We start from the raw sequence: 26,596 nt of genomic DNA on the forward strand, positions 1-26,596 counted from the left end.
CGCGCTTAAGGCCCGAGACGAACGGCTCAATGCAGGGGTCGACCTCCACCGTCTTCAGGGACACCGAGCCAGAGGCTTCGGCATCCGCATCACCGGGTTCGGCCCGGGTTCTCTTCTCAGGACGAGCCTCGGTCGCCGGGCCCTTCCTTTTCTCTCCCTGCCGAGCCGGTCTCGTCACGGAGGGCCCGGGTCGGGCTGCGGCGGCGGCAGGCGCTGGCATCGGGATCGGCTCGGCGGGTACCCGGCCTGCAGCTTTCTTTTGGGCGCTCTTCTGCGCCTTCCTCCTGAGCCGAGCCTCCAGATCCGCCGAACTCATACCTCTCTCCGCTCTTGGATTCCACCTGGGCACAAACCAGGAGATTCCGCTCGACCTGATCTGGGTCTGCCCGAGCAAGAACTTGGTGGATAGGTATTCGGTCGGCGAGTCTCTGATCACGGCAATCTGATCCCTCAGCTCGCCTCGGAGTTTATATTTGCCCCAGCTGACTGCAAAGACGAAACCAAAAGAAGTTAGCCACAAAATATATATACAATTATTACAAAACATGTGCAAATTGCCCTCGGATCGGCCCCAGTCTTCCAATGCCCACCTGGGATCCTAAAGGCTCTGGGAACCCGAGCCGGGGTGGGTCTGCTCGGATCGGCGAATTCCCAATCCCTAGAGACGAAGAAGTATCTCCTCTTCCAAGTCTTCTGAGAGGAGGGATTGCCCGAGAACAGTGGCCCCGAGTAGGCCTGCAGGTTGTAGAAGCCGAGCTCGGTGTTCTTCGACCTCAGTGCGTAGGAGCAGAACAGGATATCCTTGTCCGGCTCGCATTTGTGCACCTTGTGCCACAAAATATGCATGGACAAGATGATCCTGTATACGTTGGGATTTAGCTGATGCGGCGCCGCGCCGATCATAGCCAACCAATCCTGCAGGAACGGATGCAGGGGAAGCCGAACCCCATTTTCAAACATTTCGGGATACATGGTCACCCATCCCTTGGGGGGTCGGCTCGGCTTCTCCCCTTCCGTCGGCAACCTCATCAGCACGGCTTCGGGAACGGAGTACCGAGCTCTCAGATCCTCGAGATGAAACTCGGTCATCTCGTTTGGGATCTGATCGGCCTTCCACTCCAACTCTTCGTAAAAGTCCGGATCGATCGGACTCCCCATCACGGATCCGAGCCGATCTGAGGTCGACGCCTCATGACCCCTGTCCCTTTCCTCCGAACCCGAGATAAGTCTTCTCGGAATTCTTGGGTTCGGCTCGGCTTGAGCCTCCTCTTCATCGCCTCGGGGTTGGCGCACTCTACCTGGGTTCCGGTCTAAGGTCGAGATGACCTCATTCAGCTCCTCGGACAGGCTATCCCAGCCTGCTTCACCCCCTAGTGGGCTTCGACTCTCCTCGGCCTCGCTCTCCCCTTCGAAGGCATTCCCCGAGCCGAGCCGATCACTCGAATCGGATTCAGACATTTCTAAAACACCTTTTTATGTTTTTCTCTCTTACTTTTTGGATCGAAACGTGCCCTTTTTCAAGAACACCAAGAACAAAACCCAGAAAAACCGAAAAAGGCAAAAACTCAAAAGTGGACAGAATCACTTACTGGTTTTGTCCGGCCAAATCTCTCCGCCCCAAATACCCTCGGAACCACCTCGCCTATCGCCGTATCTGGTCGATGTTGGGATCGGACCACCCCTCGAACGACGGTGAGAGAGAAAGTTTCACGGTGAGAGAGAGAGTTTTGCAGGAGAGAGAGTGAGCTTCTGAAAAATATGAGAGGGAAGAGAGAGAAACAGTCACATATAAACCCCCATGCAAACCGATCTCAACCCTTCATTTCTGGCGCTTCACATGCCAGATCTTGACACCTGTCAAGCATTCAAAATACCCATAAGTGATGTGACTCTTACGTTCCCCCATGCAGAAACCAAACGTCCCTTCACCTGTCCCTAAGATATTTTGACCAATCACAAGTCGTCATGTGCTCGGATCTTCGGGAACATGGGCTTGTAGGGTTCGGCTCGGATCAAGCAACATGCTACCTTTGGGAAGGTCCTTATACTTCAACTTCCAATCCACCACTGTCCGCTCGGATCGGAAGCTGGGGGACTCCTGTTTGTGGGAAAATCCAAATCGATCCGAACAGCCAATCACGGCTCGACACGTGGCTGGTCAACAACCACCTCGGAGTTGACTCTCAGTGGTCAAACTTTGACCTCCACATCATCACTGATCAGCACTTCCTCTGCCAGCTCAGACCAGGTTTCAACGCCGGGCCCTCCATGTTCGGTCCGAGCCGAACCGATGATCTTCCAAGGGATTGAGTGTCCATCTTTCCACGGTCATCCCGGTTCGGCTCGGCTCGGCACAGGGGATGGTCTTCTTTCGAGTTCTGGCGTCGACCAGTTAGGGCTCGGAAAGATCCCAGTCTATTGGGCCGGCTCGGTCTGGAATCCCATGTCCGATCCGACCACACATGGACTTCATGTCTACGCATAAGAACATGTGTTCGTATCGGTTCGGCTCGGCTTTCCGCCGCCATTCCTAGGAAGATCACATTGGGGTGAACCGCCACCTTTCAATGCACCTGACACATATCTTCTGACAGATAGAATATCCAGCCTGCATCCATGACTATTGGGGCAGTTTGTCTGAACCTTCCAACCTTGCATTTAATGGAGCATTCAATGCAGCATTGAATGCTGAGGAAGTGAGCAGCTGAACATGCAACTAGGTCTGACCAGGTGCGTGGGTCTCTGGCAACCACTCATTCACATGCAGGTAACTTATTCATTAAGTCTTCCTTTGCCTATATAAAGCACCATATATGCACAAAATGAGGGATATATACATCTATCAAGCTATCCACACAAACTTACACAAAAATTCCTACTCACCCAAGAGCATACCCAACTTGCTGAGAATAACCCAGAACATTTGCCTTGTTCTTCCCATTCTCCCTAGTTCATCCTTTGTTCTTCCTCACCCACCATCAAACACCATCACTGACTTCATCATCGGAGCGTGTTTGGCTGGTACCACACCGGTCCATCTCCTTTGATCTTGTTTCTCTTGCAGGAAGATCTCAATCAACACCCACTTCATCATCCAGCAAAGCATCTGATCAGCCAGATCAGCTTTTCTAAGTTGTTGCATCTGCCTTACGAGAATTTGCATCAACATTTAGTTTAAAGTTTTAGAATTTTGGTTTTTATATTTTTATAGCTAATTTTAGGTTTAATTGTGTTGTTTCATTTATTTATATATTCTTTATTTTGTATTAAGATAATGGCAGCAATGAGTCAGGGCAAGCAACTGAAAAGGAAGTGTATGAGAATGTTGAATTGGTTGCTCCTGAGAGTGTGAACCCTGATAATTCAGCAGCTCAAGGAGTCACGACGGTTGATGAGAGTTCTGATGCTAATGTTTTCCGAGAAACAATAGAGCAGATAGAAGATTTAATGATATCGGAAGAGAATGAGTATCTGTCGAAACAAAAGGACGCGATGGACATTGAAAATATCTTTGGAATTGGTTTTCAAGATTTGGGGTTTGGTCCTGAACAAATGCTGATGGATGAGCTCAAGCAGATTGTGAACGAAAATGAAGACAGCACTCCTAAACCCTCAACCACATCATTGGATCAGAACCCGAGTGGGAACGATAAATTTGAATTGTTGAATAACCAAGAACGTGATGACTTTCAACGCGGTGTTGCATTGAGATCTGACAATGTGGATCAAAAGGTTTGTGACGCCTTTGATTCGTCTTTAACTAATGCTGTGGTTGGTGGAATTTCAAATCAAAAGGAGTCTAATGAACACAACGATTCCTTGAGGACTAACACATTGGTTGTAGAGCCTATAATGCAACATAAAGGAATGGAGACTTCTGTATCTGCTGGGGGTGATACAAAAGCCTTTGATTTCTCTTTAAACAAAGATATGGTTGTTGAAGCTTCAAAGCCTAGTGAGTGTAATAAAGACAAAAGTTATACACATAAAACTAATTATTTGGAAGTAGAGCATGACATGCAGCCGAAGGATAAGGAACTGGAGAAAATAGCTTGCACAAGAAATGGGATGACTTCTCCCAACCATATGAATGATAGAGATATTGAAGAGGGAGAAATTTCTGGTGATGACGGTACGGATGACCGATCAATAGATATGATTTTGCATGATACAGTAATGTTTGAGGAAAACAAGGTCAATGAGGTGCAAATATGTAAAGATGTAATTGGTAGAAAAGAGCACCCTTGTGAGGAAGCAAATGGAATATATTTTGACTACGATTCCTTTCTGGTGGATACTGCTGACAAAGTAAAAAATGGTGGAGGAGTGGAACTCAGAGAAAGTAAAAGAACTGAAAGCATTTGTAGACCAGGAGTTGTTAAGGGTAAATATATGAAAGCTATAAAGGCAGATGACTTTGATCCTTTGGTAGAGAGTGGAAGAATTGAAAAGAAAAATAGCCGAGTTAGGGAGGTTATTGGCTGTCCAGCATTTTGTACTAGTAATCTACCATTGCATGAACAAATCTCAGTGAAAAATACAGCTGGAACGCATGGAATCACATCTGAAGAAAAGGTATCTTTTTCACTTGTGTATTTTCTTTTCCTTAGATGCATGTCCATATATTGTGTTTTGTTTTCGTAAATTCTGTTTACTCATACCAATGTAGCTGTTGGCATGGTACATTTTGTGATGTATCAATATGCCACCTTCATTCTTTGGAGTTGCTGCTCAATTCATTGAGCAGAAACTCTACCACATACATACACATTGCTCTTCTGCCAGAGAGTCTTGAGTATGAATTAATTTTTAGTTTGACACATTGCTCTTTTGGTCCATATGTAACCAGTATGGTTTATTGGTGGTCATGTGCAGTGGGATGCGATTGCCTGTAATAAGAAAAAGCGTGGTCTTCCTTCAAAGGAATCAAAAGAAAGGAAAAAGGTATTACATATTAGTTATTACTTACATTGCAAAGAGATCTTATTGCAAATCTCTTTGGAACTCCCATTTGGAAAAGTAATTGAAAAGTTTCTCAATATGTTCAGTGCTTAAGGGCAACATATTGTAGCTGCTTGTAAATGTACATTGATATTTGTTTTTCAGAACAATGCACCTTGCAGGCAAAAGACCGAAAGAAACGAGCAGAAAAGAACAGGAAACTTGGTGTTAAAAGGCTGAAGCTGCTTCCAATACAGAAACCAAAAACTGTAAATTATTGCCGCCATTATCTAAAGGGAAGGTGCTACGAGGTTGAGCTTTCAATTCTATCAATCTTGTTGATCTATATTGATTTTTAACTTTACTTTATATTTTTCCTAAAGCAGCGTGCCTTGATATTGCTTATTGCAATAGTATTTGATTTTTGACCATACTCAGAAATTTTTTCCTCATAATTATTTCTTTGTAGAGTTGCCAAAGCAATGTCTTTCTTTTATTTCTTTTTAAAACAATTTTCGGGTGTCAATGATCTATCATCATTGGATTTCCTTCCCTTAGCTTTCTCCTCATTTATAATGTTTTGTTTTTGTTTCACAGGGTGAAAAATGCAAATTTTCACATGATATGGTGCCTCTAACAAAGTCCAAGGTATGTCAATTGACTGGATTCTTAATGCTTTCTCGTGGTGCTAGTTGCTTTAATTGAAGGATTTTTTTTAAAGATCGCTTCTTTTACCACCCCCAAATTTTTCATCCCACCTCTTTGTAAAATTTTCAATTACAGTTTTATCCTTCTATGAATTGCCTAAAATTACAAACATTAAACAAAAATGAAAAATGGAACTGGAGGCTGGCATGGCCGCCATCATCCATAACTAACTATAAAACATTAAAAAAAAAAAAAAAGGGTAGGCTGGGTATTTTGCAAATATTGGTGGGTGTGTTAAGCAATATGATTTTTAAAATTTTAATAGGAGGGTTAGCAAAACAGATAGGTGGGATGAGCAGAGTGGGTGGTGGTAATAGAGGTACTCTATAAATGGTACCTAAACTCTATGAAGGATATAATGCACTTTCCTTGTCTTGTTTTCTGGTGTTGCAGCCCTGCAGTTTTTTTGCACGTGGGTTATGCATGAAAGGGGATGACTGCCCATATGATCATCAGCTTATCAAGTATCCCTGTGACAAATTCATTGCCAATGGTTTCTGCAGCAGAGGTGATCATTGTTTGTATTCGCACAAGGTACATTCTTGCCTGTATAAGATGCTACTTTGAGCCACTTATAATGTAAAGCCTGCTTGGCGAGTTCTATCACAGTATATTGCATGTGTAAATTAACTGACTATATCTGCCCTGAGTTATCATTAGCTCTTACCTAATTCAGCTACTACTAAAATAAGTTATATTTTGCTGGTCAAATTTACAATTTTTCTAAGATGACATCCAAGGAAGACAGTGCAACTGCTGCTTGCAAACCTGAATTGACGCCTTCCTCGGTGCAAGGTAATTCTGGATCTGCATCACAAGTAAAAATCGGCTCTGCCTCCCACAAGAATGCCCATACTCTCAGTAATACTGAACTGAATGCGGCAAGGGCTCTGTTGAAACAACCTGTTCTGGCTACCAAAGGAATTTGCTTCTTCTCTACTGGGAAACCATCGTTGGTTCAGTCTAGTATGTATAAACAAGGAGCCTTGACCCTGGATGGGAATACTGGTACCAAAGCTGGGAACTTGATAGACCAAAGTCCATCAAGTTCCTTTCAAAATTCAAATGACATTTTGATGAGAACACCACCAGTAGTCACTCCTAAAGGAATAAATTTCTTATCATTTGGAAAAGCTTCACCAGATGATGCCAGTGGTACAAACCAAGTCTGTCATCAGACAAGCCCAAGTGTGCCAGAGACTGTTCAAAACTCGAATGGGATGCTACAAGTTAATCAACCTGCAGCAGCACCACAGGGACTAAACTTTTTTTCTTTTGGGGAAACTTCCGTAGCCAACTCTAGTAGTGGAAAACCGGTCAGCTTGGCTTCCGGTTGTGGTAATAATGGGAATCAGACAAGACAAAGTGTGTCCGGGACTGTTCAAAACTCGAATGGGATGCTAAAAGTTAATCAACCTGCAGCAGCACCACAGGAACTAAACTGTCCTTCATTTGGGAAAGCTTCCATAGCTAACTCTAGTAGTGAAAAACCAGTTAGCTTGGCTTCTGGTTGTGGTAACAATGGGGATCCTTGTAGCCCAAGTGTGTCCAGGACTGTTCAAAACTCAATTGGGGTGCTTAAAGTTAATCAGCCTGCAGCAGCACCACAGGGACTAAACTTTTTTTCTTTCGGGAAATCTTCCGTAGCTAACTCTAGCAGTGAAAAACCTCTTAGCTTGGCTGCCGGTTGTGGTAACAATGAGGGTTTTCATGAGAATCAAAATAGAGTTGATAACCCTCAAAACCCAAGTGCAATCTCACTGAAGCTGCCACATTCTCCACTTACTTCGGGTCAATCTTCAGATCACATAGCATCCAGGTTTCATAAAGACACAGACAAATCATCTCAGAGGGCATTCTTTTCGACACTTGCATTTGCAGCAAAGTATGAAACCAAAAGGATGAATCAGTCAATTGGTTCTACCAGTACTCAGGTTGATAGGGACACTAAGAATAGCAGTATGAGTGAAGGTTTGCAGAATGACACTGCAAGAGCTCTTAAAATTTTGGATTTCTTGTCCGGTATTGGTAGTAAAACCAAGCAGTAGATGCATTTGCATGGTGTTTAACAGAACTGAGTCCTACACAGGATTGGATGGCAAGAAGGGGCTCCTCCTGCAGCCAGAGTTAAGATTTTTGTTTCTTCAGTTTCGTAAAATATACCAGAAAAATTACAAGGTTAACAAGTTGCATCTCGCTTGCCCTTCAATTTTCAGCAGCTTTTGACAAGGTACAGTTTGGATTTTATTACCTGTGAACAGTATTGTCTTATATGCTGAGGCAACTGCGCGGATAAATAGGTCAAGGCTAACTTGGATATAACAGCTAGTGTTTGAACTTTGAACACCCATCACCCTATAGTTACTGACAATTAATTATGTTAAAATTATAGTTATATATACGGCATTTGTCATATTTTACTTGTAAAATTTTAATACACTAATATAATAAATTCATACACAAATTTTAAGAAAAAACAATCTTAAATTCTAAAAATATGATATTACTGCTAAAAAAATTCTCTTATAAGCAAGAGAATCTTATTAATAGCATAGTACTAATTAACATTTACATGAGCCCAAAGTTGGATTGAAAGGAAAGAATTGAAACACTTGGAACTATTTTGTCAATGAAATTCTTGTGGAGGAGCTTTTTTATCATTTTCGTCCATTATTATGGTTAACATGGATTAGTTCAGCCTTTTAAAATCACCAATAATGGGAGTAAACTTTTACTGTGCGTTTGGATGAAGTAGTTTGAAACTATTAAGGAATTCACAAATGACAGGAATTTAAAATGATGTGATTTAAAATTCTATAATATGTAAATTCTCTTGTTTGAATAATATGTAAACATAATTGAATTTAAATACGGATTAACAGTATTATTTTTGATGCATCAATTATAAAAGAGTGATGGTGATGGTAGCAACAATAAAAATGATGTTTGTGGTGAGTTGATGATAGTGGTAGGGGTGATGGTCCATGGGCGGTGGGAAAAATGGTGATGGCGAAAATTGGGGTGTTGGTGGTGGCAGCGGTGGCGGTGACGACGATGGTGGAGATGGTGGTGGCAGCGACAATGTTGATGGTGATGGTGGCGTGCGGCGACAGTGGTGGTGGCGGCAATACGTGGTGGTGGCGGTGTCGATGGTGGTGGCAGCAGCGGGGTGGTGTCAGTGGTGGTGGTAGTGACGGCATAGTGATAGTGGTGGTGGTATTGTGATTAATTGTAAAAGTAATGGGTGGACACGACTTATTATTCTTTTGTAAAAATTAAAATTTTGAAAATGACATCAATTTGGGTGGAATTTAAAGTTGGAATTTAGAGCCCTCAAATCTCAAGTTTGCCACATAGAATTTACAAAATTTTGTATTTATGGACTCAAACAAAGAAATTAGAGTATGTAATTTTTTAAATGCTGAATTTTGTTTAAATTTTAAGTTTTTTTTTTTTTTTTTTCATCCAAACACACCAACGAGTGTATACACTCATTTGTTATATTTATTTATTAGCTTTTTATCACAAATAGTCTCTCAATTTTAACAAAAATATCAATTTAGTTCTTAAAGTGGGGTTGAGATCTCCTGTCTCCAATCATTATGTCCCTTCATGTCCCCTTTCTAAGCTTTTTTGGGCCCTTTCTTAATTCTTGTTTTGTTTAAAAAACATATTTATTTTTTCAAAAAATTTTAAGAGAGGGGATAGGGAGGGACATGGGGAATTGGGGACATAAAATCTCTACCCCTTAAAGTGCATTTTACTTAATGTGGTCTTTCATATTTACCACTGCTCATCAATGTAGTTTGTTCTGTTCAATTCCATTTGAATTGCCATAGAAAATCTCACACGTAAAGAGGTCCAGTGGGCCTCACCCAACCCAGATGGTGGACCTGTGCTGGAGCCTTATTAGTACTTACAGCAATCTATATAATAGGAGTTCCAATTGTATACAATTGTACGTTCACCCTAAAAAATATTATGCATAAGAATTCACAAATTAGTAAAATTACCGAAATTAATTAGGACTAGATATCCTTCCATAAATAGACAAATACCAGATTAGATTTTGGTTGTTCTTCTTTGCATGTAGGCTTTCACAATTTTTTACGTCCGGATAGAATAGAGCGCCGTTTAAATTTACTTTTTGTCCACAAAGGCCGTTTAATTAGTTACTAATTTAGGAGAAGTCAAATAAGGGAGCCAAACTGGTTACCAACTTACCAATCAATAAGGTCTAATAATAAAACCATTTGGACCACATTTCATGTATCATATCACTCTAATAGTGAGATTCACTTTTCCAAAAATTTATCTTGGGTAGTCATACATAACACTGTCATCTGGTATAATAAATCTACGGTTATGTATAAGATGGTTGAAGGATGAGTCCACCCATATTATAACGGGTGCATTGATTACACCATGTGACAACAATGTTATGTTATACATAATAATTTGTCCTCTTATACAAATTAATCTCATCTTTATTAGTGATATGACACACAAAATGATAAATGAATCACACTTATATTAGTAACATAATGCACCATTGTGGTACATATATGAATATATATATACATATATATATGGTCTAACCATCCAAAATTCCAGAAAAAAATTTACAATTTATTTGCATATGGTACCTTGAATTAATATATTAGAAGCATAACCAAATATATATGTGATTAATAGAACAACAAAGCATTAAAACCAACAAGTTTTGTGCAAATTAATGGGTTTGAAGGGGCTAATATCATAAAATAATAAGTCCACACATCTAACAGAGAGCACCATTAATAATAAGCTTCAACTCAAATGCATATATTCAATTTCATGCAACCAAATATTTAGATGAGGGGATAACCTCGATCATCAACAAAAGCATGGTAGCCAGGGTCAGAAAGCCAGAGCTTAGCCAAATGAATGTGAGAAGTGAAACCTCTATGGATTGCTTCAACATCCCAGATGGTACTTTCAGCTTTCCTTGAATGAATAAAGTTGTTCATTGGCTTCTCTTCATCCATAGTGCCAATTCTTGACTGATCCCACTGCTTCACAAGAACATGAGTCAGATAGTGCAATGGTTGATTATAAAATTGCTCCATGGACTTGACTAATGCATGCCAAGTGATGAAGATAGCCTTCGACCTGCGAAGCGATGGGACTGAAATCTGGTGCATGTGTTCTTGATAATCTTGTGCAAGATTCAGTACAACTTCTACACCAAAAAATCATTCTTGTTGTAAATTTCATAGTAATGGAAGAACTAAAATTTGATAAAAGTTAAATGCATATATTTGGTTGCATTTGGAGGGAATTGAACACCAAACCTATCCTAATCCATTATCGTAGTTACATGTATTGCTTTGAGTTTGAGATATATATGGTTCATGTACTGTCTAATTTCCAATTTCCAAATCAATATAGTACTATTCCCTAGTCATAGTGCCTATTTCGAGTACTATACTGTGAGTCAACTAGTGAGTTTCAATTGCATTATCAATTATTCAAGTTAATTTAAGTTTGATTTCTGATCAATGGTATAGTTTGTGGGCTTCACAATCATCATTTCAAATAGGCTTATTAGCGCCAATGTCCTCTGAAAGTAATTTTCATTTTCACTTTGTCCCCTGAAACTTCATTCATCTCACTTCCTCCCCCCCCCCCCCCGGTGCGAACTTTACAAACCCTTTCAGTATGTTCACCCTATTCTGTCAAGTCCATCATGAGCTTCGTGAAAAAAGATGACGTGGTGCTTACATAGATGTGCATTTTGGTATGTAAGACGCCGAGTGCACAAAAAATTAATGAAAAATGATTTTAAAACTTAAGACAAAAATTAAAATTCAATTAAAACTTAATTTTTAATCAAATTAAAAAACAACCCAAATCTCCCACCCCAAACCCAGCCGCCGGCCCCCCACCGGGAAATCCTCTTCCAGGCCAACCACCGCACCCCACCAACCCAGCCACCAAGCCTCCCCGCTCTCTCTCTCTCTCTCTCTCTCTCTCTCTCTCTCTCTCTCTCTCTCTCTCTCTCTCTCTCTCTCTCTCTCTCTCTCTCTCCCTCCCTCCCTCTCCTTCCCTTTCTCTTTCTCTCTCTCGTCTCTGCCCAGATCAAATCGCTTACTGGAGGCCGGCGACTTACCCGAAGGTCAGCGACTTTGGGTTTCGACTTGGTTTGGATATGCGCAAAGACAATAGAGAAAGAAAAAGAGAGAGGGGGAGATAAGGAAGGAGAGGGAAAGAAAGATAGACAGACAGAGAGAGAAAGGTGGCTGGGTGGGCTGGGGTGCTGCACCGGAAAGAGGAGCCATCGGCGGTGGGGCCGGCGGCCAGGTGGGGTGGGGTTTTCTTGTTTTTTTTTGTTGTTGTATATATTTCCTTTTTTTTAGAAAATATTTCTTGTTTCTTTTTAAATTTTAGTTTTTTAATTTAAGTGTAAAATTTTTTTTTAAGGGTTCATATATTTTTTAATTTATCTCATAGGCAAAATAGGAATCTATATTTTTTAATTAAAGTGGGAGGAATGAAGTTTCAATGGGCAAAGTGAAAATCGAAGTTACTTTCATGAAGTATTAGCGCTGATAAACCTTTCAAATGTATCATTTTGAAAAGAAGTATTTTCATGCTGCTTCAAGACAAAAGTAAAGAATAAACCTCTAGAATTGACTATTGATTGACTAGATGTAGTCGATCATCATATATTTCACTTTTTTTTTTTGGTGCTTTTATTAAAATTTTATTATGTGTTAAAATCATATGAAATGAATGATATTGTATATGTAAAACTAAAGAGACAACAACTTTGAGAAGTACTAGATACCAAATGAAAATTAGCATTTTCGAACCTGGATCTTCCTTCAATGCCTTTGCACTCCCACTATCATCTTCTTTGCTTTTTATCTTATTATTCCTCTTTCTTTTTCTACTTTCCTTTGCAACTATCTTTTCCCGTTTATTGATACACCAAGTCTGAGCATGATAGATTTCACTCAAATCATCTGAATCGGTCTCTGAATATGATACAAATAAATGTTGGTAGGTTAAAGAAGAGCGCCGCCGTAATATCTTATTAATCGGGGTAGGAGAAATTAAGGTGGGAAAAAGCTAGGGTACGTTTTACTTATATAGGATGTTAGTGATTGGTTTCAATAGCATTCAATAAACTAACAAAAAAAATTAGGAATGGGCAGTCCACATATATATATGCCCTATATGCCCAGCCTTTCACATGATGTTCACGTGATGGGGTGATTATGAAAGGAGAAACGACATACACATTTTTTCTTTGAAAGACTTTCGCTTAGGGTCAATTTATCTATGCCAAGTTTTTGCAATGTTTTATTACTATTTCTTTTTTTCTTTTTTTATAGAATTGTATTACTATTATTTCATATAGAATAATAATTGTGCAAAACATTAAATTGCATCTAACTCCTTCAAGTTTAGGCTTTTCGTTTTATAACACACAACTCTTTATTATAATGAAAAAAATCTCCTAAATCTTCGTTGATTACTTGATTCACATTGTTAATAATAATTAGTTGTGTGATCCAGTAGAAAATTATATTCCAATTAAAAGACCATATTTGATCCTGGTCATTAGGCAAACATCACTTGAAGAGCCGTACAATAAAACTGTATAAAATTAAAAGATTACATGTCATTTAAACCAAAAAGCTTATTCATATATTAGTGCAAATGGTTTATGAATCAACCTCAAACAAAACCTTATTAGAAACGGGTAATAAGAGCAATATGGTGATTCTTTTTTTCTTTTCTTTTTTTCTATTTCAACCCCCAAAAAATTTTCCAAATAAAACCCAAAGAATAATGATAAAATTACTTTTTGACACAATCATAATCATAAACAAAAATCTTTCACCTTTTAGACACAATTAAAAAGAAACAGTTGATGATGAATAAGGTTGCTCTATATCTTTATTCTTTCTCATCATATCTATGTATATTTTCTGGGATATGTAGATAACATATTATATGTTATTCATATGGCTAGCTAGTCTTGGCTCTTTATTAATCTTTTCATCTTTGAAAGCAAAATTGGTCTCTACATAAGATTGAGAACTTGTCGTTTAGATCTGTATTGTTTTCCTGAGGATCATAGTAGATCTGCACATGCAACATACAACATTATGTATATTATGTAAACGGACGAATGTAGGTTTTTCAATAAAACATGAAATGATTGTAATGATAATCGAATGGCTAAATGATTTCTGATTTAGTTGATTTTTTACAAGATTAATTTTTGAATGAAGACCTAAAATATGAACGGTTTGGATTATGAGATTACATTGTATAGTGAGCCCAAAATGGTGGTTAGTATTGTATTATCTTACTAACTAGTTAGCTCTAAAGCATTTTTGTATATATATATATATATATATGCATTTGTATACAAGCTAGCTTAGCAAAGTGTGTATACACACTGTTGATGCACAAATTTCCTAAAGTCATCAACGACAATAATCAAAACACAAAATGACAATTACACAAGCGAACACAAAGATATATAGTGATTCACCCGATCTCAATGAGATCCACGCTACGTCCTCTTAGTTGTGATTAGAGTTTCACTATGAACAATCAAAGAATATAGAGAGATATTAGAGCCCTAGAGGAGGCGTTATAAGTCTCTCCCCAACTAAAAAGGTGTGGAGGGCCTTATTTATAATAGATGATAAGGCCCTCTCTTTTACAATTACTCCAAATGGGTTATAACACATCTAAGGCCCAATTATGATACAAACAATAATGCTCTATATAATCTAAGACCCAATAAATTCTAGGGCTCAACATGACACAAAATAGGTATCAACACACACTAATACTTAGGATTCATAATTGAGCTTGATTTAGTATTTCCAACAAGAAAGTCACATTAAACACTCATAATTAATAAAATAGTAAGTCTAATGAGTAGTTATATATTAAAAAGTATATAAATAACCAACATCTATATGCATGTACATATATAACAACCGTCACAAAGTCAACCAATGTCAATTTGACAATAAATAATTGATAACAACGAACTATTCCAAAAATCGTTGTTATATATTTGTGTATAAATTAAAATATCATTTGCCACATAAAAGTGTCGGTATGATCATAAATATAATAAGTAATACTCATTGTTTTCCTAATCAACTTTAGACTACACCCACCTGGTTTTATCCTTACAATACGATGGCCGTATAATCTCTTTAAAATACAAAAGTGGAAGAGTTTAGTTACAGACTTAAAGTACATGAGAACCTAGAAGCCCACTGACCCAAAAAAAAAAAAACCTAGAAGCCCATATATTAGTAAGAGTGAGACTATGCAGACCACCCTCAATTGTTGAGTTGGCTACCCTAACATATTTTGTCCAACTTTTTTCCTATTTTACTCTTTATTGCAAAAACATGATAAGATCACCCAGATCTATTCAGTGGTTATCGACCGAAACATTCACCAATATTCGGCAAATAAGTGTCAAATAAACACAAACATTTCGACAGATAACTGTCGAATACATTTTTCATTTCCATTTGATGGTTAGCCACCGAATAATCCACCAATGTTCAGTAAATAACTGTCGAATAACCATTTCAATAGATAACTGTCGAATAACCCAACGAACAAAATTAAAATTTTTTGTTTTAAGGGTAAAATTGAATTTTAAAATATAGTGGTTAACTCAGCAGTTTAAGGTGGTCGGAATAGCACTGGCCTATTAGTAATTAGCATAGTTGGGCCGCACTATAGTCCAACCCACCCTTCCTCTGCCATATATTATGGAGTCCATTTTTGCTCACCACAAAAAAGTGGTGGTGAGCATTACCATTATCATAAATGGGTGATACGTGTCTCACCATTCATGATTATCACACATCCATGATTTTCACACATCTATGATGGTAGTATGTTCACCGTGGTGAGCAAAAATGAATCCTATATTATGTCCAATCCCACCCATCATTCTCCTATTTCTTTTCCCCTTTCATGATTAATGGTAGTGATATCCACACTCCTTACAGAAGGTTATCCATGAGTGCAAAATAGCAATGTTATATATTTGTATTCTCCCAAAGAAGTGCAAGAAGCTTTTTATAAGATAATGCAAATAACATAATAAGATAATGTTATGGTCGATCTACATCTAAAATGGCCTTTTTGGTCCATTTTTAGTATTTATTTTCAATCAATAAGTTTAACATCTTATGATAGTAGATAAAACATATATTATGAAATCTATTTCATGATTGTTATAGATCGCTAGCTAGAAGAGTAAAAGAAGGGCCATGCCTTATGCCTTGGTTAATTAGGTTTGTGTCTCATTCAATATTTCAATTACTTGCATAAAGGGGAAATTCCAACGTTTCCATCCCTGACACTAAAGAGTGAGCAGGGTGTCTCCAGCCCTGGCCATGAATGGAAGTGTTAGCAATATTTAAATACATAGACACCATTTTAATTTTTGTAAGTTGATTTTCAAGTATGAATTCCCTCCATGAATGTAACACGTGACAAAACTCATGAGAATTGATGACAAAGAAACATTTTGAAAAAAAAAATGGTATATGATGCACATAGGGATGAAAATATTCAGAAGTTATTTTGACAATTTAAAAGACAATTAGAATAAATGAAATTGCAAGAAGTTTTAGATTTGAAATGGAATCAAAGTATGTGTATCATTGTGGTGGGTTAGGTTTGTGTCCAATGCCTTGTGTGGAAAGGGAAAACTGAGTGTTTCCAACCTTGGTTGTAAAGGGGATTAGTGACTTGATAGAGTGATCCCATTCTAGTGCGAAATGTTAGTGTTAGCAGACTCTCACATCCCTTATATATATACTTTTGGGATATGCAATATTTGAACTTAGACGCCATCTATTTGTAAGTCGGTTTTCAAGAATGAGTTCCACCCATATGGACTTAAAACCCATAAATTAACACAAGATCGACTCGAGAGATTTGATGACAACCAATCAGAAAATTTTGTGATGTACGTATGATACACATAGGGAGAAGAAAATTAAAAGAGTTTATATATCATGACCATTTGATCATCACATGGATGAAAAATTACAATAAATGATTGCAAGTTGGCTTTTAAAGATGAGTTTTACCCTACAATTGTTAGAGTAGCCCAGTTGGAAGTCTGATTATCAAACGAGTAAATTGTTTTTGATTTAGCTAATTTTTTGCAAAGATAATCTTTCAATAAAGATTTAAAATAAATGGTTTCGATCATTAAAATATAATATGGATTGGGCCACATGAGAAATCCCTTAAAAAAAGGGATATTAGCATATTAGCCCTTTAAACTAATTTTTTATAGAGTCTAACACCATTACTTTTTTCTTAATATCTAAAGCCCATATTTAAAATCCTACGCCACATAGGATAACAACAATCCATTAGTTTCCTATTATTTACAAGTTTTGCGATTATACAATTAATGTTAATTTCAGATTTCTCTTCTTGACAAATCACTAAATTAGAGCGAATCATTAAATTATTAGAATTATGATTGTTCGTATTTAAATATAGAAAGTAATAAATATGTGAGTTGTTTTCTTTATTAGAGATATGTTAGTTTTTTTTATTTTTTTTATTGGAGATATGTGAGTTTTTATGTTGTAGGTGTATGAGGTATTGTATTTTCATAAAATGTAGGTTCCTTATTAAATAATTCTTACATAGGTTTCCTTATTAAATAATTGTCATGTAAGTTACTTATTTAAAAAATTCTAATGTAGGTTTCTTATCAATGATTTTGATGTAGGGTTTTTATAGTATATTTATTAAAGAGGAAATTACTGATTTGGTTCACTTATTTTATACCTAGTTCAATTTTGATCAACGATTTTTTTTAAGTTCTGTTTTAGTCAACTAATTGTTTCACTTGTTCAATAAATGTCCAAATTTGTGACTTTAAATCTTTTGAATTGTGTTTTCTTCAATTATAATTGAAGTATAAGTTATATTTCATCATTTCTTAGTCATAGGAACCAATTTGGAGTATTAGAATCTAAGAGAACTGAGATTGGGTGAAATTTGAAAAATTAGCAGTTTCGGGTACCCTACTTTAGGGTCAATTATTTTGAGTTTTAGAACTTCAATTTGAATGATCTTTATATGATTGTAAAGAAGAGATGCATAGCTTTTAAACAAGTATATATTTTCTGAATTTGGGTAAGATATAAGATAAAAGACAGACTAAATTTGAGAAAACAAATATGGACCTTTATTGAACAAGTGGAACAATTAGTGGACTAAAACAGAACTTAAAAAAGATTGTGGACCAAAATTGAACTAGGTATAAAATAAGTTGACTAAATCTGTAATTTTCTCTTTATTAAATGTAGGTTCCTTATTAAATTATATGGTAACGTAAGTTCTTATTTGAGTAATTCATGTACGTTCCTTAGTTTTTTTTTTATACAAATGTTTGTTCCTTTGTTGTTGTAGGTCATTTGTTTATGAGAATTGTATGTAGCTAGGTTCATTATATTTATTTGTTACTGTAGGATGAACACAAAGATGAAGGGCTTAATTATGAAATTGGATGATTTATATAAAAACCCAAAACAATCAATTAAATATGGAAAGATCAATCATAAGGGATTTGGTTGAAACAACACTGGCCTTCATGCTTGAAATTAGACCAACACGTCAAATGAAATGAATAATGAGCATTAAAGCACCCAAATTTTAGGAAGAACAACAGCCGTTACAAAAGAATAGAGTCAAACATTTAAAAACAATGTCAAACATGAGGATAAGGGTAAAAAAGACATTAAAAAAATCTTAATTTTGTAAAATGTTGACTGAGAAATCTAAATATGGAAAATGGATGAGTTGGCAGCTAGTCAAAGGGGTTAACTTGAATAAAAAAAAAACCATGGGTTTAAGTTAGAAAAATATGAGTTTAAAGGGGATTTTATGAATTTTCTATAAAAAAAAATAATTTGAAGAATCCCTAAATGACTGGCTTCTCTAACAAATTAAGCACAAGAAACACTACAAGTTAATCTAATCTAACTGCAATACCAATAGGCAATAAGTTAGGCTTTCAAAAGGCATGCTGTTTTTTTTTTTTTTTTTTTGAAAAAAGATAAAACTTTGGTTGAAAAAGTGCATTATGCTTCATCAGGCTTTGTGCAAAGCTTGATGATTAGAATCTCATTCCCACACTAGACATCACTATTAATTATCTATTTGAAAACATGCACCACCATAAGAATGAAAAATGTATGTGCTTGAAGCCTTGAATTCTTATTCTAATCTCCTTGGTGGGAATCAGTTTACTTCACTCATTTTTAGTTGTGAAGTTGAGGCAGCATCTCAATTTGCTACTTTCAACTTGTTTCTCTTCCTATTTGATACCCGTTTAGTGGCATTGTTCTATTTCTAATTTTCTAGACGATGGTTTTTGTCTTATTCTTTTCCTTTTAAAAGATTGTTTATTTTTTTTCTTGTATGATTGAATATTTTTTTTTCTTTGGTAGTCTAATTTTTTATACAGTCAAACTATTAATCTGGGTAAACTTGCACTTGTTGTATGAATTATTCATTTAAGAGGTTACACATTTAATCCAATTGTGATTATCCATGGTGTCTCACAATTGTTAAAAATTTGTCCTTTAGGAGAATCTTTTATTCGTTTTAGTCCTGTCCACCTAAGAATAAAATTGTGGGAGTCAATAATTTATCTATTTAAAAAATTACACATATAGGGTGAGGGTGATTATCCACGGACACATTTATCAAATTTGTTAATTAGAAGAACATATTTGTATTTGTATTTTGATCAAATTTTGTCATCAAAGTATGGTATATGTATACACATGTAAGTATCTAACTAGTTAAAAATATATCAGATTTAAAATTGATCTAAAGTTGAATAAATAAAATATAGTCACTTCATCTCTCTTTGATTTTAATATTTCAAATTAGTTTCTATTACTAAAGAATAATGAAATATAACTTATATTTCACTTATAATTGAAAAAAACACAACTAAAATGATTTAAAATCATCACTTAAAAAAGATCGTGAACCAAAATTAAATTAAATATAAAATAAGTGGACTAAAATTGAAATTAAAAAATATCGTGAATTAAGTATGAAATAAGTAAATCAAATTTGTAATTTTCTAATATCAATTAAAAAAAAAAAAAACAGAGAATAAATTGAATAATATAGTAGTCGCTGTGGCTTCTCTCTTTACTTTGACATGGAGGAAGAATCTGGTGAGTTGCAACTTGCACGTACCTACACAAGTCACATGGGCTACGGAAGACGACCAAAAGGAATCGAATCCCCACGTGAAGGGTTTGGTGCACCGCGACACACCCAATCTTAGCCCAGCCAGTATGCTTTTCGAGGCGGCAGACATTTATGCTTAATGCTTGATGAAGAGGGTGTGGATCCCGCGTGACAGATGTGTGACACGTGTCTAGATTCGAACTGCGGAATCAAGGGTCTCTCTCTGTCTATCTGTTCACTGTTGTTGCCCTTTTTCCATTTCTCAGGTGGAAAAAAGGGAAAACCAAGTTCAAACCGAATGATCAGTTTTTAGAGAGGGAGAGAGGAGAGAGTGGTCAAGAAGTGTCAATTCAAGTCGGTTTCCACTTTTCTTTTTTTGTCAAAATTCATTTCTAGCTTGTTTTTGACTTTCTTTTGTCAAAATTTTGGGGCAAAGGTCGGTTTGAATTTCGGAATTTTTGGTGCTCTTTATTGCTTTTTTTGGCCCTGAAATTTTTTGGGATTCTTTTATTTATTTTTCATTTTTTTTCTTGAAACTCAGTTCATTGAGAGTTTTGGGGTCTCTTTGGAGAGAGGGATTGGCTTCAACTTTTAAATCTAAGCCCAGGTGAGCTTATGTTATTCCCCATTTAAATCACTAATTTTTTTTTTTTTAAATTCATTTTGTTGATATTAGTATCAAAATTCATTACTGTATATAAAGAACTTTAATTTCTCAGGTTTCTGTAGTGGGGCTTTAATGCTTTCCTAATGTTATTAGGAATAGGAGTTTCACTGAAATGGGTACTCAATTATTGTCAAGAGCATTTGATATGTGTAAAGCAGTAACCCATAAAGCTGAAAATTCCCTCTTTGCTTGAAGTTGATTATTGCATTTGCATACCATTTGAAAAACTTCAAAACTATGATCTGGTTAACTACAGGCTCATTTTCTTGTAAGATTACTCTCAACGAGAAAAGGGATTAATGTCATTTTACTCCCCAGACTATTACACATGTATCAGTTTGCTCCCCAGACTTCTAATTTGGAAAATTAAGACCCTGACTTTTTCAATTTTGCCAATTAAGGTTATTCCGTCAATTTATACATTTTTCATCTAAAATATCGAGATGATCAAGCAAAATTTAGCAAGAAATAAAAGAGGAAAAATGATGCATGAGGAAAAAATGATAAGATCTAATTGGAAGGGACCATTTTGCCCTCAAAGATTTGGATTAAAAATGTGTAAATTGACAAAAGAACCTCAATTGACAAAATTGAAAAAGTCAGAGTCCTTAAATTTCCAAATTAGAAGTCTGGGGAGCAAACTGATACAAGTGTAATAGTCTGGGGAGCAAAATGGTATTAATCCCACGAGAAAATGGTTAGCTGTATAATTTATAGTTTGGGAAGTAGCAGTTGGCATGCAGTGCTACATCTTTGGAATATGAATTATCAGATTACTTGGAAGCTTTGCATATAACTAGAATATTAGGAATTCAAGTTCTATGTTTTTTTTAAAAACTGTTTTTGTACAATTAAAGCATACTGCTATTAGTATTCGTTTGGAAACTTTGGAAAATTTGGGGGTGGAAACTACCTTTCAAATACGAAGGTGCATTTTATTGGTAGTTTGTTTGGATTTTTCTTTTTATCATTCAAATGATGCCATATGGTGATGTTAAGCAGGATATAGATCAATGATTTTAATTTGGAAGTAGATGATTAGGATAGCAGGTCAATGTTGGATTTTTAAGTTTATCTTGATTTTTGAAATTACAAAAAATTCTTTTACATTAATGTTTTAGGGCTTTTTGGTTAAAATATATTGGAATTGGATGTGTTGTTGATTTAGCAATTGGTTGATTGAGTTTCTGCCAGCTCCAAGCCATCAAAGTTTTTATAGATGAGCATGTAATCTTTTAAAACATATCTCATAATTTATGACAAAGAAACGAATTAGAGAAACTCAAAAAAGATGCTTAACTTTTCCTTTACCAGAAGCCAGGATGCAAAAGCACAGGCATAAGAAAAATGATGCTCTCTTTTTTTCTTTAAACAAATAGAAAAAAGAGCATCATTTGAAAATAATATCCGGCATATAAACAATTGTGTTATCGCCTTTATTTGATGGATATGTTTTATGTTCAGAGTCACAAAACCTGCTTGCTGCTTTTATATAGATGATGAAGGTGATTGAAGAGTCTATCTGTTATTCTACTTATGGATCTGCCTACAGTTAGAAAGCCTGTATGAGATGAAGTTTGTGAACAATATCCAGGACGAATGAATTAGTTATTATAGGCTGTTATGGAGGACACTGAAAGGTAATAATTCTCAGGTTATCTGTTTCTCTCCTCCCTTCATTTTCCAATGTAATCAGGTTCCATAAATAATATCTTTTTTTTTTTTTTTTTCTTCAGTGGTTTAGTGAGAAAGCCTTCTCAAATAGAGACATCTATGTTGGAAATTTTAAGGGAATTCTGCCACATGGTAAGGGTAAATACACATGGTCTGATGGAACAGTCTATGAGGGTGACTGGGAAGAAGGAAAAATGACAGGTAAAGGGCAGATAGTTTGGACATCAGGAGCACAATATGTGGGTGATTTCTCTGGTGGTTACCTTCATGGTTATGGCATCTTTACTGGATCTGATGGTACCTTTTACCGGGGTTCCTGGAGGATGAATATTCAGCATGGGACTGGAAAAAACCAGTATTGTAATTCAGATACTTATGAAGGATCATGGAAGGAAGGAGTACATGAAGGTAGTGGTAGGTATTCTTGGAGTAGTGGGAATACATATATTGGGTGTTGGAAAGCTGGGAAAATGTGTGGTAGAGGGGTCATGAAATGGGCCAATGGTGATCTTTTCAATGGTTTCTGGTTAAATGGGTTAAGAGATGGGTCTGGAATTTATAGGTTCTCAGATGGGGGATATTATTTTGGAACGTGGAGTCGGGGCCTAAAAGATGGAAAAGGAACATTCTATCCAGCTGGAACTAGACATCCGCCCTTAAAGAAGTGGTGCAGCTCTCTGGGATATGATGATGGAAAGAGTTTGCTGTCTGGATCATTGGTAAATTCAGAAGAAAGCAAGGCTAGACCAAGTGTTAAGCGCAGTTTTTCTGAGAAAATCTCCATTGGTGGAATTTTAAGAAATTCAAGTCGTATATCACACAAATCTATGTCATTAGATAAAAACTGGACCCATTTGGATCCTGCTAGAGAATTTAGATGTTACGACTCTTTACGCACATTGTCCCATACCTCCGAGGAAAGTCATCATGAGACACAAGATAACAACAATTTTGTTTACGAGAGAGAATACATGCAAGGGGTGTTGATTAAAGAGAGAGTTAGGAATTATACAGAGATGTCAAAGAAAAGTAAACAACAGAATAAAATTTCAGTGAAGGAAGGAAAGAAGTCATGTATTGACATTTTTGGAGGCCATAGAAGCTATTATTTGATGCTTAATCTGCAACTTGGTATCAGGTAAATCGCTTGACCCACACCTTTGTAGTCTCAAACTATTAATACCAATGTGCACAAAAATGACCATTTAATCTTCAATATCCTCTTTAGTTTGCATTCTTAAAAAAAAAAAAAAAAATCCCTCTTTTTGTTTGCATGTTCACATGTGTGTTTGATGTTTCTTATTCCATGTGTATTCACTGGCACAGAGCCCTCAATATTTTACCTGATGTTTGAAAATTGAAAATTGAAATTATTGACTTGGTGGAACATTGGATTGCATAAGCATTTGGCTGCCAGTAATGTGTTAACTTAATTTAATGATCCTCACGTGGCTGGATTATGCCATATGTTATCCTCTTTGGTTATATGTTTTTGGAATTGCTAAGTTTTGGTCATGATGATGAAGGTACAGGCTAAATCTCTGGTTGGTCACCTTTAAAAAAATGGAAGTAGAAGGAAATGGATTTTCAGGAAGTCCATTTGTGCGATTTTTATTTTTGTGATTTTTATAAATTAACAATTTAGACCTATATAACATAAACTGTCACTTTGAGCTATATTTTTTTTACCAATAAGAATAACTTTCAAGCAATATATATGATGATTAAATAAATTTGAACTCCCAGATGAAATCTCAGTTTAATTGGGCAGATCCATTCTCTGCCAAAGTATTATAATTTTGATAGGAATTTTTACACTTACTAAATATTCTGTTTGAAGTTCACAGGTACACTGTTGGGAAGATCACACCAGTTCCTGTACGTGAAGTTCGATCTTCTGATTTTGGAGACCGAGCCAGAATAAGGATGTATTTTCCTAGAAAGGGATCTCAGTTTACACCTCCGCATTATTCAATTGATTTCTATTGGAAAGATTATTGCCCTATGGTCTTCAGGTAATAGTTGCCTTATGCACATTGCCTAACCTATGAAGTGAGTGAGATAAAGCTTTCTGCATTTGGATTGTTTGGTTTCTAATGAGAGCATATTTGTCTGCATAGATCTCAATGAATGGAAATCCTAAACTGTGGATTATTATCTTTCATCATAATAATAGATAAAGTCAATCCCCAGTTCCGGTTTTGGTTGATCTGTCAGACTTTGTTTTTTGTTTTGTTTATGGAAAAGAACTAATCTATGAAACCTCACTTATGAAATTTTTTGGTGATAAATGATAAGGGTAAATTGGTAAAATACACATATGTCAATTGCAACAGTTGTTGTCTCGACATTTCTCCCTCTACACATGTAACTACCTGCTGCGCTGCTACTAAATTTTTTTTTTCTGTAGTGTCCTAACAACTATCAGCCACTTGATCACTATTAAAGTCATTTGAGTAAATTACATTGATTTCCAGGTACAGAGACTTCCCTCCATTTTTTGAAAATAACACTAACCTTTTCTGTCAGTGGACTTCTGCAGAGCTTTTGGTACTGATTATATATTAATGAGGTAAGCATGTGATACCTATCTACACCTAAAGATTCCCTGACCTGTGGAGTCACAAGTAGCCCTTAGGTCAATGCCCAACTGTAGTCTGTTAAAATATAAAGTAATTGTTGGGTGTTGACTGAAGCCTAAATAGCTTAAGTTTTTGGGGATAGTGGTAAACTCACAGAATCGAATATTGTATCAAAGAAAGGGGTCTTATTTTCAAATCTCTGCTCCATTGCACTGCCTCCCTATTTAAGTCAACTATATCACATGTTGTGCCCCACAATCAGGGGGAACTTGGGTTCACACATGAGGGAGAGTGTTAGAAAATAAACTATTATTGGCCCACGTCCTAATAAAGCTTTTGTTAACACTAAAAGATTGGCAGATAATGGCTCTTTCACAAGAAGGCATAATGGTTCTTTTTCCTTTGTGTTGTTCTGAGCCTCTGACCGTGAAATGTTTTTCCTTATGTGTCTGACTACGGGCTTTGGTGCTTTGAAGCATATAATAGTTCTCATTACCTAGTATCATCAAAATCATAAGCGTTCTCAACGTTCTCAATAGTTAATTTTCTCAATTTGATTCATTCTTATGTTTTTGTTTACTTGGTGTAATATGCAGTATATCCTTCTTCTTTATGTATTATATTTGTCTTTATCATATACACCTTGTAACCTCACAAGAATATGTTTCTGCTATATCCTATGCAAATAAGCATGTTTGAATCTCTTTCTGCCTAATTAAAGTGTTGCATTTCAGGAATTTAAGGGAGATGTTTAAATTAGATGCAGCAGAGTACATAATGTCCATTTGTGGTGATGATGGCTTAAGAGAGCTTTCTTCCCCAGGGAAAAGTGGCAGTATCTTCTACCTTTCTCATGATGATAGATTTGTGATTAAGACTCTTAAGGAAAACTGAACTCAAGGTTTGAACATTGCAAACCTCTATGCTAAATTATATAAAATGAGTTCTTTATACTCGAAGTTCCACGCACCCCAAACAGTTTACTTTTCGTATTGAATGAACTTAGCAGTTGGCTAACGATTATCAACATGCTCCATTTTTATTTTTTCTTAATAAAACCTTTTGTAGTCTGAATTTATTTTTTAAACGGTAAAAGTGGATTCTCAGTATATTTTTATCAACTTTATAGGGTTTACATTGTCTGTTCTCTAGCTCCCTTTCTTGACCTTTCGGATAGTTAAAAATCATAAAATATGATAAATTGATGTTTACACATGTCTGTACTCTGTAATGTATATGCATTTATATTTGTACGCTTGCTGGAGAACATATCCTTAAAAATTATTTTACTGTCGAACAGACACACCGAATGAAAATTTAGTTCTATTTCCACCCATTCAAAAGCATGCTGATCTTCCCAATCTGAGTACCTCTAGTAGAAAACAATAACAATGTGTTCATCGAAAATTAAACTTGGTATATGGGAAAATGTTGGAATTTTGGAAATGACAATCTCTAATTTCCTTCTTTGGTATCATCAAGAAGGAAATCTTGAAATTCAATGTTAAAAAAATGTGGAATTTAGAGGTTATAAATTAAATAGGTGTCATTTCCAAAATCCCAGTATAACGATATTTTAAGAAAAAAAAAAAAGTGATCCATCACCACTCCGCCACCCCACCTCAACCACAAATACCACCATCTCGCTTCCCCTTCTGCCACAACCACCATTGCCGTCGTCGTCGTCACCACCATCTTGTCACTAGCTTCCCCATCGTTGTCACCCCCACCCCACCCA

General features: G+C 36.3%; 2 protein-coding genes and 1 pseudogene across 5 annotated transcripts; 2 read left to right on the plus strand and 1 right to left on the minus strand.

The window, feature by feature from the left end:
* The first annotated feature begins 3,271 nt into the window (after positions 1-3,271).
* Positions 3,272-8,457, plus strand: LOC147279994 (uncharacterized). The gene is made up of 6 exons (XM_086251448.1): positions 3,272-4,575; positions 4,876-4,944; positions 5,124-5,252; positions 5,539-5,589; positions 6,043-6,183; positions 6,378-8,457. Exons 1-6 carry the CDS (start codon positions 3,448-3,450, stop codon positions 7,695-7,697), a joined length of 2,838 nt encoding a protein of 945 aa, XP_086107574.1. The 5' UTR covers positions 3,272-3,447; the 3' UTR covers positions 7,698-8,457.
* Positions 8,458-10,499: 2,042 nt separating this feature from the next.
* On the minus strand, positions 10,500-10,832 carry LOC147279995 (protein RDM1 pseudogene; annotated as a pseudogene).
* Positions 10,833-20,282: 9,450 nt separating this feature from the next.
* Positions 20,283-26,198, plus strand: LOC147279996 (phosphatidylinositol 4-phosphate 5-kinase 8-like). 4 transcript variants are annotated; one of them, XM_086250744.1, is made up of 7 exons: positions 20,283-20,371; positions 20,477-20,542; positions 22,099-22,242; positions 22,347-23,414; positions 24,124-24,291; positions 24,687-24,732; positions 24,819-25,586. In XM_086250744.1, exons 3-6 carry the CDS (start codon positions 22,226-22,228, stop codon positions 24,730-24,732), a joined length of 1,299 nt encoding a protein of 432 aa, XP_086106870.1. In that variant the 5' UTR covers positions 20,283-20,371; positions 20,477-20,542; positions 22,099-22,225; the 3' UTR covers positions 24,819-25,586. The 4 variants fall into 4 exon arrangements, with proteins under 4 accessions (XP_086106870.1, XP_086106868.1, XP_086106869.1 ...); XM_086250742.1 differs by lacking the exons at positions 24,687-24,732; positions 24,819-25,586 and adding an exon at positions 25,593-26,198; XM_086250743.1 differs by having other exon boundaries at positions 24,687-25,586.
* Positions 26,199-26,596: the final 398 nt, after the last annotated feature.

The sequence above is a fragment of the Dryas octopetala genome, chromosome 7 (genome assembly GCF_963921425.1).
Source record: "Dryas octopetala chromosome 7, drDryOcto1.1, whole genome shotgun sequence".
NCBI classification, from domain to species: Eukaryota; Viridiplantae; Streptophyta; class Magnoliopsida; order Rosales; family Rosaceae; genus Dryas; species Dryas octopetala.

Bases quoted from the DNA above. Each gene is read 5' to 3' on its own strand.
- LOC147279994 (XM_086251448.1), top strand. From the start codon at position 3,448: ATGATATCGGAAGAGAATGAGTATCTGTCGAAACAAAAGGACGCGATG. The intron at 4,576-4,875 runs GTATCTTTTTCA...GGTCATGTGCAG, and splicing joins GAATCACATCTGAAGAAAAG to TGGGATGCGATTGCCTGTAA. The intron at 5,590-6,042 runs GTATGTCAATTG...CTGGTGTTGCAG, and splicing joins TGCCTCTAACAAAGTCCAAG to CCCTGCAGTTTTTTTGCACG.
- LOC147279996 (XM_086250742.1), top strand. The intron at 23,415-24,123 runs GTAAATCGCTTG...TGAAGTTCACAG, and splicing joins AATCTGCAACTTGGTATCAG to GTACACTGTTGGGAAGATCA. The intron at 24,292-25,592 runs GTAATAGTTGCC...GTTGCATTTCAG, and splicing joins TATTGCCCTATGGTCTTCAG to GAATTTAAGGGAGATGTTTA.